The 15,081-nt window shown below is 44.8% G+C and overlaps 1 protein-coding gene across 2 annotated transcripts in view; it reads left to right on the top strand.

The window, feature by feature from the left end:
- CDC7 (cell division cycle 7) overlaps window positions 1-15,081 on the top strand; it is a 114,506-nt gene that overhangs the window by 59,654 nt on the left and 39,771 nt on the right. Inside the window, exons 6-7 of one of the 2 annotated variants that reach the window (XM_040407783.1) lie at window positions 1,790-1,874; window positions 2,447-2,542. In XM_040407783.1, the coding sequence (XP_040263717.1) occupies window positions 1,790-1,874; window positions 2,447-2,542 (181 nt within the window). Of the gene's footprint in view, window positions 1-1,789; window positions 2,016-2,446; window positions 2,543-15,081 lie in introns of both variants that reach the window. The other variant, XM_040407782.1, reaches the window with a different exon arrangement.

The following is a 15,081-nucleotide window of genomic DNA, read 5'->3' as shown; positions in this document are numbered from 1 at the left end:
CTGAGGGGAGAGGATGGTTCCTTCGAGAGCCCAAAGCGAACCTGTCACCATGATTTTGCGCATAGAGCTGGGGACATGGGCAGCTAGATGGCCACTAGCTCATCTGCAATACCCAGGTCCCACAGCTCTGTGTGCTTTTATTGTGTTAAAAAAACGTTTTGAGTGATATGCAAATTACGTGATATGAGTCCTGTAGCCGGAGAGGAGTCAAGCGTCAAGGAGCCCAGCACCGCCCCGCGTCCTCCGAATCTCCTCCTTGCTGGCTGACGTCACAGAGCTGGAGCGTCGAAATCTCGCGATGCGCGAGCTAGCGCATGCGCAGTGTCGGCATCATGTTCATTCCCTGTGCTGGCATCAGCACAGTGAAGGAACTACGCATGCGCTAGCTCGCGCATCGCGAGATTTCGGCGCTCCAGCTCAGTGATGTCAGCCGGCAAGGAGGAGATTCGGAGGACGCGGGGCGGTGCTGGGCTCCTTGACGCTTGACTCCTCTCCGGCTACAGGACTCATATCAGCTAATTTGCATATCACTCAAAACGTTTTTTTAACACAATAAAAGCACAGAGAGCTGTGGGACCTGGGTACTGCAGATGTGCTAGTGGCCATCTAGCAGCCCATGTCCCCAGCTCTATGCGCAAAATCATGGTCACAGGTTCGCTTTAAAGGGGTTCTGCACTTTGTTTTAACTGATGATCTATTATCTGATCAGCTGTTTGAGAAGGCAGCGGCCTTCCAGCAGCGCCGCGGCCTTCTCACGGTGTACCGCCGGCCCAGTGATGTCACGACTAGTATCAACTAGCGCGGGCGGGGCTAAGCTCCATTCAAGTGAACGGAGCTTAGCCCCGCCCACGATTGTTGATACTAGTCGTGACGTCACTGGGCCAGCGGTAAACGGTGAGAAGGCCGCGGCGCTGCTGGAGCGCCGCTGCCTTCCAAAAAGCTGATCGGCGGCGATCCCGGGTGTCGGACCCCCGCCGATCAGATGCTGATCTATCCAGAGGATAGATCATCAGTTAAAACAAAGTGCAGAACCCCTTTAAAATCTACAAGGAAAGGACCCAGTAGGTAAGGATAAAAGCTGCTCATCTGTAGTGGCAGCATGCTCATTGTAGGTGGTTGGTTTTCCTGAAGAGGTGGGTTTTCAGGTTGCTTTTGAAGGTTTGGATGTTGGGGAGTGTCTGATGTGCTGGGGTAGTGAGTTCTAGAGTAGGGGAGAGGCACAGATAAAATCTTGGAGACGATTGTGTGAAGAACAATCAAGAGGAGAACAAAGAAGGAAGTCCTGTGAGGATGGATTGAAGATTATGCGTCGAGATTGAGATGTATCTGGAAAGTAAGGCCTCTTGCACACGGATGTATTCGTTCCGTGCATTGCGGTCCCCAATGCATGGGCAACGTCCATGCAGCGGCCGGGACGGATCTAGACTCATTCAATTTGAATGGGTCTGCGATCCATCCTTTCCGTGGGGTTCCGTTCCGCACAACATCTCCAGATTTGCAGACCCAGTCATACGTTCGTGTGAAAGAGGCCTAAGGAGGAGATGGATTGTGGACGGCCTTATATCTAGTTAGCATTTTGAACTGAATTTACTGAGCAATGAGGAGCCAATGGAGAAATGAGGGAAGGGGTGGATTAACCGGGCAGCAGAGTTGAGAATAAATTGGGGGAGTGTGAGGATGCTAGATGGGAGACCACCGAGGAGGATGTTGCAGTACACCTTTTAATATACTGTAAATTAGATTATTGTAACTATACATGTTATTAACATCCTAACTTTCTTCCTTTTAGGTATGCATTGGTAGATTTTGGATTGGCCCAAGGAACACCGGACACCCAAATAGAACTTCTTAAAGTCCTTCAGATCAAAAAACAGGGGAGTTGCTCACAAAGTAATCTTCACACAATTTCAGGAAATATACCAGTACCTAGAGAAGTAGTTCTACCTTCCTCAACAAAACAGTCTGTTAAAAGACACTGGTCACATTCACAGATAAATCCGGGAAACAGTGGAAAGGTTCTGAGTCTTTTACTACTTTTTCTGTAATGCTGGAAATCAAAGCCATCCCTGGTTGCAAAATGCTTGTGCATGTGTTTCCCCCCCTGATATTCTCGTCACCCTGCCAGCCATAGCTCATTTTGGGTGACTGGATTGCTTGCCATTAAAAGTACAAACTTTTTTCCTCCAACAAATCTGTTGGTGTTACTCCCAATCTGTCTGCATTTGTAAAATTATTTCTTGTTCCACTGGGCGTTTGTGATGATGCTTGTTATGATGTTTATTGCTCTGTCTAGACTATGATCTTCTTGCACATGGAAAGGGTTCATGTGCCTAGAGTCATGCATGCAGCTGTTCTCATTTTATTTCACTCCTTAAATATGTTATCTTCTCCTGCAAAGTGTCATGGATATAATTCTTATTGTGCTCTATTTGGATGGGTTTTCTAGGAAGGATTGCTTGGCGGATCAACGCAAAGGTCTGTGTTTGGAGAGAGGAATTTTAATGTCCATAGTGCTGTCATCCATGAAGTCAATTCTGAAAAAGTAAGCAAACAGGGAGATTATATATATATATATATATATATATATATATATATATATATATATATATATTTGCACAGTCCATAACATTTATTGGTACGAAAAATGACACACTTTAAGGCTAGGACTACACAGTGACACTGGCCACACGACAGCTGTAGCGGCCAGGATCGCTGAGTAGCAGTGATCCCATAGAAATGAATGGAATCGCCGCCGCTAGGCTAGATTTCTTGCGACTCCTGCGGCGACATTCATTTCTATGGGAACAGCACTACTTAGCAATCCTGGCTGCGACAGCTGTCGTCTGGCCAGTGGCACAGTGTAGCCCTAGAGCAGTGATGGTGAACCTTTTACAGACAGAGTGCCCAAACTGCAACCAAATACCCACTTATTTATCGCAAAGTGCCAACACGGCAATTTAACCTGAATCCCAATATAGTATATCTTCCATGTACTTTATCATTTAGCTATAATAGCTTAATAGCCTACATTCAATGTGCTGCCTGTGCTGTTCATAGTGCGTCCTGTGCTGATGAATGGCAGGAAAAGTCTAAAGCATATTGGTACGCCATAGACTTTTTCCAAGGCGCGGGTGCCCACAGAGAGGGCTCTGAGTGCTGCCTCTGGCACCCGTGCCATAGGTTCGCCATCACTGCCCTAGAGTAACTCCTTAACAATGCATGACTGACATTTCAGTCATACATGTGGGTTGTGTATGGAGTGGGCTCAAGCCGTGCACCCTCTTCATGTAAACCTATGAAATGGTTATGGTACCAGTACAGGAGTTGGAGCATATTACAGCTGCAGCAACCGGGATCAAAGATGATTCCAATTCTGCTATTTCAAGGGGTTTTCCAGTTTGCATTAACATCCTTTTAAGGGTAATCTGTCACCAAAATTTTCTGCCAGTTAAAACCAGATAGAACACACATCCTTTTTCTTATAATCTGTTTTTATTTTCTGATTGCAGATTTTTTTTTTTTTTATTCTATTTCCTGAACATGATTGTGGTGGTGACCTGAGCTATTCTTAACCACATTTAGAAAGCATTGAGAAAATTGCTTTATGGCAGCCACATGGACATAGACCCAATGGTCTGGATGGGACCTCATTGACTTCTATGGGAGAGTTTTCTAGGCATGCTGTGTAGTGCAGAGGTCATTGTGCAAGGAAATTATAGATAAGCTTTGACAATCGCCTATTTTGAATGGTGGTTCCTGCCTTAACTGTCATTCTAATCTTGCCTGTAATGATATGACCTCTGTGTATAGATAAGCAGGTAACTGCAGTAAAGTGATCTCTACAGACCAAGAAGTGGCCCCTATTATTAAGCTTAGTGGCCAGTGTAAAAACAGCAGGATTATGTTTCATGTACCATATTTTTCGCCCTATAAGACGCACGTAAATTTTATAGGAGGACAATAAAAAATATTATTTTTCATTAGCCCTCAGATTAGACCAACAATCAGACCCCCAATGTTAATAATACCCTTAATCAGACATCAAAGGTCAGATTAAAGCAGAGCACATAACATTTAAAAAAAATCACCTTGCCTCTCCTGCTTCGGAGCCGCCGCTCCTAGGATCTTGCTCACTTCTTCCTTGCACTCTCTGTGCTGTGACCGGTCGTGCACAACATGAGGTCACTGAGTGTCCTAGCGCTGTGCGCAGTCACAGCACAGCCGACGGCAGAGGACCAGGAAGTGGCGAGTACAGAGCCCTGCGTTGTCCTCCGGCCTGTACTAATGAGCACTTTCTTAATGGAAGTGTTCATTAGTTTTTGCCCAGAAGACGCAGTGACATTTTCCCCCACTTTGGGGCAAAAATACAGGGCAAAAAATACGGTAAATGTTTCTAACGATTGAGCGACCTGACCAAAAACATCAGCTCAACGTTTGTGAAATCGTTACTGCGAACAAGTACAATCATTTGTTGTCATTAACACCTTCCCTACACATGATCATTAACACCTTCCCGACACATGACATACTATTACATCATGGAAGCCACTGCGTTCCCTCAACTTGACGTAATAGTACGTCGTGGTGATCGGGCGGGCACCGGAGCGGTGTGCGCTGATCACTGCAGGGGTCCGGCAGTCCATGGTAGCCGGGCCCCTGCTGTATCCGCCGCCATCGCTGTAAAAGCCGATGCCAGCGGATTAACCCCTTCTATGCCGCTAACCGCGACATAGAAGGGGTTTGTGTCGGGTGAGTCGGAAATAAAGTAAAGAAGTCAAATATATATATTTTTTTTTAATAAAATTAATAAAGTTTTTAACCCCTTAAGGACTCAGCCCTATTTCACCTTAAAGACCCGGCCATTTTTTGCAAATCTGACCAGTGTCACTTTAAGTGGTGATAACTTTAAAACGCTTTAACTTATCCAGGCCATTCTGAGATTGTTTTTTCGTCACATATTGTACTTCATGACACTGGTAAAATGAAGTAAAAAAAAATATTTCTTTTTATTTATAAAAAAAAATACAGAATTTACCAAAAATTTGTAAAAAAAAAACTGCAAATTTCCAAGTTTCAATTTCTCTACTTCTATAATACATAGTAATACCTCCAAAAATAGTTATTACTTTACATTCCCCATATGTCTACTTCATGTTTGGTTCATTTTGGGAATATTTTATTTTTTGGGGATGTTACAAGGCTTAGACGTTTAGAAGCAAATCTTGAAATTTTTCAGAAATTTTCAAAAACCCAATTTTTAGGGGCCAGTTCAGGTCTGAAGTCACTTTGCGAGGCTTGCATAATAGAAACCACCCCATTCTATAAACTACACCCCTCAAGGTATTCAAAACTGATTTTACAAACTTTGTTAACCCTTTAGGTGTTCCACAAGAATTAATGGAAAATAGAGATACAATTAGAAAATTTCGCATTTTTTTTGGCAGATTTTCCATTTTTAATTTTTTGCCAGTTACAAAACAAAGGGTTAACAGCCAAACCAAACTCAATATTTATGGCCCAAATTCTGTAGTTTACAGAAACACCCCATATGTGGTCGTAAACCGCTGTACGGGCACATGGCAGGGCGCAGAAGGAAAGGAATGCCATACGGTTTTTGGAAGGCAGATTTTGCTGGACTGTTTTTTTTTGACACCATGTCCCATTTGAAGCCCCCCTGATGCACCCCTAGAGTAGAAACTCCAAAAAAGTGGCCCCATTTTAGAAACTACGGGATAGGGTGGCAGTATTGTTGGTACTAGTTTAGGGTACATATGATTTTTGGTTGCTCTATATTACACTTTTTGTGAGGCAAGATAACAAGAAATAGCTGTTTTGGCACCGTTTTTATCTGACAGGTTAGATCATGTGATATTTTTATAGACTAGGTTGTCACGGATGCGGCGATACCTAATATGTTTACTTTTTTTTATTTATGTAAGTTTTACACAATAACCGCTTTTTTAAAACAAAAAAAATGATGTTTTAGTATCTCCATATTCTGAGCTATAGTTTGTTGTTTTTTTGGGCGATTGTCTCAGGTAGGGGCTCATTTTTTGCGGGATGAGGTGACTGTTAGATTGGTAAAAAAATGGTTTATTTAGCATAGTTTTTATTTTTTACGGTGTTCATCTGAGGGGTTACGTCATGTGATATGTTTATAGCGGTGGTCGATACGGACACGACGATACCTACTATGGATACTTTTTTTTCTATTCTTTGCCAATTTTATTTTTTTTACTTTATTTGGGGAAAATTACGTTTTTGTTTATTTTTACTTGAAACATTTTTTGGGGGGGGGGACATTATTATTTTTTCAACTTTTTTATTTATTTATTTTTTTTCACTTTCTTTTTTGTCCCACTTTGGGACTTGAACTTTTGGGGGTCTAATCCTTTACAATGCATTCCAATACTTCTGTATTGCAATGCATTGGCTGTATGAGTAATACTGTGTGTATTACTCATACAGCTTGCGGCCTGTGAGATCCAGGGGGCTGGATCTCACAGGCTCGTCACCGGAAGGCAGTGCGATGCCTTCCTTAGGCATCGCGCTGCCTTCCATGCCATCGGGTCCCCCCTACAGCCGCATGGGGACCCTATGGCACCGCCGCAAACCGCAGGTCTGAATTGACCTGCGTTTGCGGCGATCGCTGACACGGGGGGGGGGGGGGTTAACGGGGACGTGTACAACATCAAGCGATCAAAAAGTCATATGTACCACAAAATGGTATCAATTAAACAGTCACCTCATCCCGCAAAAAATTAGCCCCTACCTAAGACCATCTCCCAATAAATAAAATAAACTATAGCTCTCAGAACATGGAGATGCTAAAACATCAATTTTTTTGTTTCAAAACTGCTATTATTGTGCTAAAGTGAAATAGATACAGAAAAAATACATATTGGGTATCGTCACGTCCATAACAACCAGCTCTATAAAAATATCACATGACCTAACCCCTCGTGAACACCGTTCAAAAAAAAAAAGAGGGATTCTGTCACCTTACATCACAAAAATTGCAACACCAAGTGATCAAAAAGGCATATACCCCCCAAAATAGTACCAATCAAACCGTCACCTCATACCTCGAAAAATGAGACCTTACCTAAAACAATCGGTCAAAAAAAAAAAAAAAAGCTATGGCTCTCAGACTATGGAAACACTAAGGCCCCTTTCACACGAGCGAGATTTCCACGCGGGTGCAATGCGTGAGGTGAACACATTGCACCCGCACTGAATCCGGACCCATTAATTTCTGTGGGGCTGTGCACATGAGCGGTGATTTTCACACATCACTTGTGCGTTGCGTGAAAATCACAGCATGCTCCTCTTTGTGCGTTTTTCATGTAACGCAGGCCCCATAGAAATGAATGGGGTTGCGTGAAAATCGCAAGCAATTGCGGATGCGCTGCGATTTTCACGCACGGTTGCTAGGAGACTATCGGGATGGGGACCCGATCATTATTATTTTCCCTTATAACATGGTTATAAGGGAAAATAATAGCATTCTGAATACAGAATGCATAGTACAATAGGGCTGGAGGGGTTAAAAAAAAAATTATTCACCTTAATCCACTTGTTCGCGCAGTCGGCATCTCTTCTGTCTTCATCTGTGAGGAAAAGGACCTTTGATGAAGTCCCTACGCTCATCACATGATCCATCACCATGGTGATGGATCATGTGAATGACCATGTGATGAGCGTAGTGACGTCATCAAAGGTCCTTTTCCTCACAGATGAAGACCGAAGAGATGCCGGCTGCGCAAACAAATGGATTATGAGTAATGACGTCACTTCCGGGTTCCGGCCAGGTGACCAACCCGGAAGTCTTCATGGACGGGAGGCAGAGCAGTATAAGAAGCGGGCAAGCCACGGCAGACGCTGATCTGAGGTCTGAGTAAGTACCAGATATCCACTGGCACCCCCAGCATGTCGGGTCCTGAGCTGCAGGTTTCTATGGAGCCTGATGCCCCCATACTGCCTCCCGTAAGTTCACCTGGTGGGATCCCTTTTTACTTAAACTGTTAAACTTCTTGGTAAATCCTCATATCTTCCCTGACGGCTCTCCTCCATCTTTATTTTTTCATATCCCCAGGTTAAGGCACAGAAAAAGATTAAAAAGCCTTCCCGTTGTTTAACTTGTTAAAAAAAATTACCTGAGGGATATGCAAAAAAGTTATGCAAGGACTGTATTTCGGACGTAATCCGCCAAGAACAGCCTTCGCTTATGGAAAGCATCCGTTCGGTGTACAGGAGGAGCTGAGAGCCGCCAGGTCCGGGGTACCCGATCCCCAACCTCAACCCCCTAAACGGCCGAGGATAAAGGATATTTCTTCTTTGGATTCGGACATGGAGGATGAGGCTTCCTCCTCCAGACCGTGGGAGGAGGACCCCTCCCTTTCTGAAGGAGAAATTTCGGAGAGTGATAGGAAATTCTATTTCTCTGCTATGGAGATGCATGACCTATTAAAAGCGGTTCGTGCCACCATGGGGATTGAGGAGGCCCCTAAGACTCATTCCATCCAGGATGAAATGTTCGGGGGGCTGATGAGAACATCACCAGGTCGCCCCCTCCGGTCAGCTAACCAGAACCTCCTCCATATCCCCAAGACCCGCTACAAATCAAAAGGCTAACGAAGGTTTGCAGTCCAAGGACCCCGGCTATGGAACACTACCTGCGGAGATCCGCTCAGAAGAAAACCATCTAGCCTTCAGGAAGAAGCTCAAGACCCACCTCTTCTGAAAGCACAGGCGGTCAAGGGCTGCAAAAGCGCCTTGAGGTGATTTAGTTCGCAATTGTAGCGCTATATAAGTTATTCATTCATTCAACCAGAAAAAAGATTGGGAATATCCAAAGAATTTAAAAGCCGTTAAGTTTTTGACCCATCTCAGTCAAAACAATTTGATGAAACTCCAAAAATAGACGTCCAGATGGCAAAGGTAAATAAAAAGACCGCTTTGCCATTTGAGGATGCGGCTCAGCTTAAAAATGTCATGGAACGCAAAGCGGACGCCCTTCTAAGAAAATCATGGGAGGCATCCATGTATGGGCTCAAAACTAATATAGCGGCCACGTCCGTGGCCAGATCCATGTTCTTATGGCTGAATGAACTGGAGAATCATTTAAGGAACAGAACTTCTAGGGAAGAAATCCTTCAGTCCTTACCACTACTGAAATCTGCTACAGGTTTTTTAGCTGACCCTCGGCTGAATCCATTAGATTCAGCACCAGGGATGCAAGCTTATCTAATGCTGCTCGTAGAGTGCTATGGATGAAGTCTTGGTCAGGGGACAAAGCCTCCAAGATGAAGCTCTGCTCAATCCGTGTTTGGGCCCCGTCTTAGACAAGATCCTAGAGAAGGCTGCGGATAAAAAGGGCTTCCCAGAAGATAGACCCTATAGAAGGAACCAGTCCTTATGCCAGCCAGAACAGGTCCTATATGGGTAAGGGCAAATCAGGCCGCTGGGCCTACCCTAAAGGGGGTAAAGGTAGGGGCTTCCTTTTCAAACCCCAGACTAAGTCTGACAACAAGCAATGACTCCATTGTTAGGGGGAGGCTGAGAGATTTCCTCGGCCCCTGGGAGAGGATAACAAAAAATCCCTGGGCTCTCGAAATCATTCGGTCAGGCACAAAATTCGTCATTACAAATGTAGGCTCCAGTAATTCCAGGCAAAACATTATTTTAGGCGTCCAAGAACTAGTGGAGAAAAGAGCTGTAGTTCCAGTTTCCCAATTGAAACGGGTACTATTCGACTCTGTTTCTAGTAAGAAAGAAAGAAGGTTCATTTCGCACGATAATAAATCTGAAGCACTTGAACAAATTTATCCTATACAGGAGATTCAAGATGGAGTCCCTAAAGTCAATTATCCCCCCTAATGAATATGGGAGCAGTCATGTGCTCGGTCGATTTAAGGGACGCATATTATATCCCAACCATCAAAAATTCCTGCGATTCGCAGTTCAGGACTTACACAACCGGATCCTTCATTTCCAGTTCACAGCCCTCCCATTCAGGATCTCATCTGCTCTGAGACTCTTTACAAAACTGGTAATAGAAATGGTGGCACCTATGAGACAAGAGGGACTCAACATAGTACCATACCTGGACGACTTTTTGATCATAGGCGATTCAAGGACTCTCCTTCTACCTCTTAAAAACATTTTTGTCACGCCTGGCAGAGCTGGGCTGGATAGTGAACAGGTCAAAGTCCGTTCTACATCCCTCCACGAGCGTGACCTTCCTAGGTGTAACCCTGGACTCACAAATCAGGCTAAGGCCCTCCTTAAGATCTCGTACTCCCACCTGGGACCTAAACCTAGTCCTTAACCGCTTCACGTCCGCCCATATACTATAAACGTCCTATGGGTGGACGTCTATTTCTGACAGCACGTTTTAAAACGTCCTGTCAGAAATAGCAGCTGCACGCTAATCGTGCAGCTGCTGATCGGGTTGCCAGCTGTCAGTGACAGCAGGGCAACCCTAAGACAAGGCAGGGACAGTTCCCAGGTGTCCCTGCCTTCACGATCGCTGTGCGCTTCCTGTTCCTGCCCGGCGGTCATGTGACCGCCGGGACCGGAGTGTGCAGGAGCTGTGTGAGGTCTCTCAGAGACCTCGATCAGCCCTGCTGTGAGGCTGTACAGCGCAGGATTGCTGCTGTACAGCCTCTCTAGGGGTGCATTTGTCCTGTAACTGGGGCTACTATGTCAGCCCCAGATACAGGAGAAATCAACAGTGAAAAGAAAAAGTGAAGTAAATGTCCCCCAGAGGTCTTGTATGACCTTATGGGGGACGAAAAGTGTAAAAAAAAAATAAAGGGTTGAAAAAATAAAATAAAGTTTCACATGTAAAAAAAAAAAAAAAGTTCCCAAGTAAGGAATAAAAAAAAAAAATTTAAAATAGAAAAAATAAAATAGACATATTTGGTATTGCCGCGTCCGTAAAAACCAGCTCTATAAAAATATCACATGACCTAACCCCTCGGGTGAACACCGTAAAAAAAAAAAAAAAACTATGTCAAAACAAGCAATTTTTGTCACCTTGCATCACAAAAGGTGCCAACACCAAGTGATCAAAAATGCGTATGTCCCACAAAATAGTACCAATAAAACAGTCACCTCATCCCGCAAAAAATGAGCCCCTACATAAGAAAATCTCTCAAAAAATAAAAAAAACTATAGCTCTCAGAACATGGACACATTAAAACATAATTTTTTTGTTTCAAAAATGCTATTATTGTGTAAAACTTTAATAAATGAGCAAAGTATACATATTAGGTATCGCCACGTCCGTAACAATCTGCTCTATAAAAATGTCACTTGACTGAACCCCTCAGGTGAACGCTGTAAAAATAAATAAATAGAAACTGCTAAAACAACCAATTTTTTGGTCACCTTGCCCCATAAAGTGTTATAATGAATGATCAAAAAATCATATGTACCCAAAAATAGTACTAATAAAACTGGCACCTTATCCCCTAGTTTCCAAAATGGGGTCACTTCTTGGGAGTTTCTACTGTAAGGGTGCATCAGGGGGCTTCAAATGGGACTTGGCATCTAAAAACCATGTGGAGTTCCTTTTCTTCTGCGCCCTGCCGTGTGCCCATACAGCAGTTTAGGACCACATGTGGGGTGTTTCTGTAAAACCGCAGAATCTGGGTAATAAATATTGAGTTTTGTTTGGCTGTTAACCATCGATGTGTTAAAGAAAAAAATTGATTAAAATGGAAAATCTGCCGAAAAAGTAAAATTAAAAAATTTGATCTCCATTTTCCTTTAATTCTTGTGGAACGCCTAAAGAGTTAACAAAGTTTGTAAAATCGGTTTTGATTACCTTGAGGGGTGTAGTTTCTACAATGGGGTCATTTATGGGGGTATCCACTATGTAGGCCCCACAAAGTGACTTCATACCTGAACTGGTCCTTAAAGGGTTTCTGTCACCCCACAAAACTCTTTTTTTTCCCCTCCCCCACGACAGCACCTTAGAGAGATGGCTCCGCCCCAGGACAGGAAACCTGCAGCATAAAAAGGTGGAGCCGCTCTCCCACCTCAGTGAGGTTTCCTGTCCTGGTACGGGAGCCTGCAGTTGTCGTCCTGACCTGGAAGTCCCGGTAGATGCCGGAGGGTTGGAGGCGGCTTGTTTACCTGTCCGATCATCCCCACAGGCGTCGGGGGCAGGATACCGGTGAGAAGATCCCGGGTCACAAGGGCAGAAGGTGCTGGTCCCTCAGACGAGGAGGACCGCACCAACGGATCTAGGGTGGCCAGAAGGCCCCAGTATTGCTGCAAACCAGCCAGGACGCCACCGGATGTAGACGCTGGTGGGTGGCGTCTGGACAGGAAGTGCCATGCGTTCCACGGCCGTGCGCTTCCGGTCAGGTGACCGGAAGTTCGGCTGCCCGGCAGTTTTAAAACCAACTACATACAGGTATGAGGGTGCTGGAGTTATTGGACGCCGTTGTCTGTTTTCGGTGTGCCTGAAGTGGACCAAGTTCCTGGGCTATCTTGGCGTGGAGAGGTTTGCAGTAACTATGTATCTCTCAGGTGAGAGGAATTCTTGGTGGCAGTAGATAACCTGGGCAATTTTTTTGCAGGTTACCTTTCATTATGGATGAAGAAGGGAGATCTGAATGTGCAGATATTGAAATCTTGCCGCCGGTATTGTGAGTCCTATTCTCGCTCCTTTCAGGGTCTAGGCTGTTACTTAGATTGGGTATATTCCATTTTTCTTAGACGGTGCCTAAGAAGGTGGCGACAAAGAAAAAGAACAAGGAATGCCCTATCTGCAAGTGCTCGCTGTCTTCTACTTATGCTAAGAAGCTCTGTCAGCAGTGCATTGAGAAGACAGTGGCCGAGGAGACTCCGAGTCTTCTAAAAGACATTAAGTCTATTATGTCCGAAGTCAAAAATTCCTTGAAAGCCGGTAGGAAGAGAAGAAGAGAAGTGAGACAGGAGTCCGACGTGGAATCGGAAGATAGTGGCTCTCTCTCCGGGGATGAGGACTCTAATGATTCCTTCTCTTCGGAGGATGACACCAAAGAAGGAAAGTTCCTTTTTCCGGCAGAAGATACGGACAAATTGTTAAAGATTATCCGATCTACCCTGGAATTGGAAGATACCAGAGAAAATAGATCTGTAGAGGATGTTGTGTTTGGGGGACTTAGGGAAAAGAAGCGTAGGTGTTTCCCTGTCCATAAATCGGTCTCAGCTGTGATAGAAAAAGAATGGAAAAAACCGGATAAAAAAACGTTTATTTCTAAAACCTTTAAGCGGAAGTACCCCTTTGAGGAAGAGGCATCTACATCTTGGGACAGGGCCCCGAAGCTGGATGTAGCCATTTCCAAGATTTCTAAAAAATCCTCTCTGCCCTTTGAGGACATGGGTTTCTTGAGGGATCCCTTAGATAAAAGAATAGATTCTGCCCTTAAGAATTCATGGGAATCTTCTGCGGCGGCTTTCAGGCCTAGTATAGCCGCCACAGTGGTTGCGAGATCTATGTCACTGTGGTTGGATAGGCTACAGGGGCAGATTAGGGATAAATGCCCTAGAGAGCAATTGTTGGCATCTATGCCCACTTTCCAGAAGGCCGCGGACTTTATTGCAGATGCCGCAGTGGACTCGGTGAGGCTGGAAGCGAGAGCCGCATCCCTTTCCAATTCCGCGCGACGTGCTTTGTGGCTTAAGAATTGGAAAGGGGGGGATATGCCGTCCAAGCTGAGATTGTGTAGCATTCCCTGTGATGGCCAGTTCCTTTTTGGGTCTGAACTTGACTCCTTACTCGAAAAAGCGGCAGATAGAAAGAAAAAGTTTCCCCAAGAATCTTTCACTCAATTTAAGCAATATAGACGGCCCTTTCGGAACCCGAGTGGATTTCAGAATAAAAAGCAGACGGGGGACAGAGAGCAGGGAGCAAGGCCTAGATCAGGAAGTAAGGGCTTTTTGTTTAGATCAGCCGCAGCTCGTGGGGGAAAACAAGGAAAGCAATGACGCCATGATCCCAGTAGGAGGAAGATTAAGATTCTTTCTTCCTGCTTGGGAAAAGATGGCGGGCAGATGGTTGATAGGTCTTCTGCGGGAAGGTCTAAGGTTAGAATTTTTGAGATACCCCGCGGAAAAATTTGTGATTTCAAAGTTTTCTATCATTATGCTACAAGAAATAAAAAAACTAATAAACAAAAAAGTGTTACTTCCTGTCCCAGAGTCAGAGATAGGGAGAGGTTTTTATTCCACCCTGTTTCTAGTGAAGAAACCAGATGGGTCATACCGGACTATAATAAACCTCAAATACCTGAACAAATTCCTGAAAGCCAGGAAATTCAAGATGGAAACCATCAGGTCAGCAATATTTCTTTTATCTCCGGGTTGTCATATGGCGGTTCTGGATTTAAAAGATGCGTACCATCATATTCCGATTCATCCAGATCACCAGAGATTCCTCCGGGTGGCTGTAAGAACCGAGACTGGGCTTCTTCATTTCCAGTTCCAGGCACTCCCCTTTGGCCTTTCCATGGCACCTCGAATCTTTACGAAGGTAGTGGCGGAGATGGCCTCCTTCATCAGGAAGGAGAACATCACATTTCTGCCTTACTTGGACGACTTTCTGGTGGTGGCCCAAACTCAAGCGGAGTGTGTCTGGGCTCTGGATCGGGTGATGGAGGTACTTCAGTCCCTGGGGTGGCTTTTGAATACCCAGAAGTCCAGGATGGAGCCATCATCAAGCCAGGTTTTCTTGGGTCTGGTTTTAAATTCCAGGCTGGAGAAAACTTTCCTCACAGAGGAGAAGGTAGCCAGGATTCAGGGAGTAGTTCGGTGGGTTCAGTCAGGAGGAACCCTGTCTATAAGGAAAGCTATGTCCCTGTTAGGAGTCTTAACATCCTGCATGCCAGCAGTCCAGTGGGCGCAGCGACACTCTCGCCAGTTACAGGGAGAGATTTTGGCTGCCGCAAGGCGAGCAGGGACGTCTCTGGAGTCAGTTATAAGTTTGTCCGACGTAACTCTTTCATCCCTAAATTGGTGGAAAGAAGAAGAGAATCTGACTCAGGGACTTCCCTGGTCCTTTCCGGAACCGGTAGTTGTGACTAC

Source organism: Bufo bufo, chromosome 9, assembly GCF_905171765.1.
Source record: "Bufo bufo chromosome 9, aBufBuf1.1, whole genome shotgun sequence".
In the NCBI taxonomy this organism is placed as follows: domain Eukaryota; kingdom Metazoa; phylum Chordata; class Amphibia; order Anura; family Bufonidae; genus Bufo; species Bufo bufo.
The sequence above is the reverse complement of the archived record's forward strand: the minus strand, read 5'-3'. Positions and strand labels throughout refer to the sequence as shown.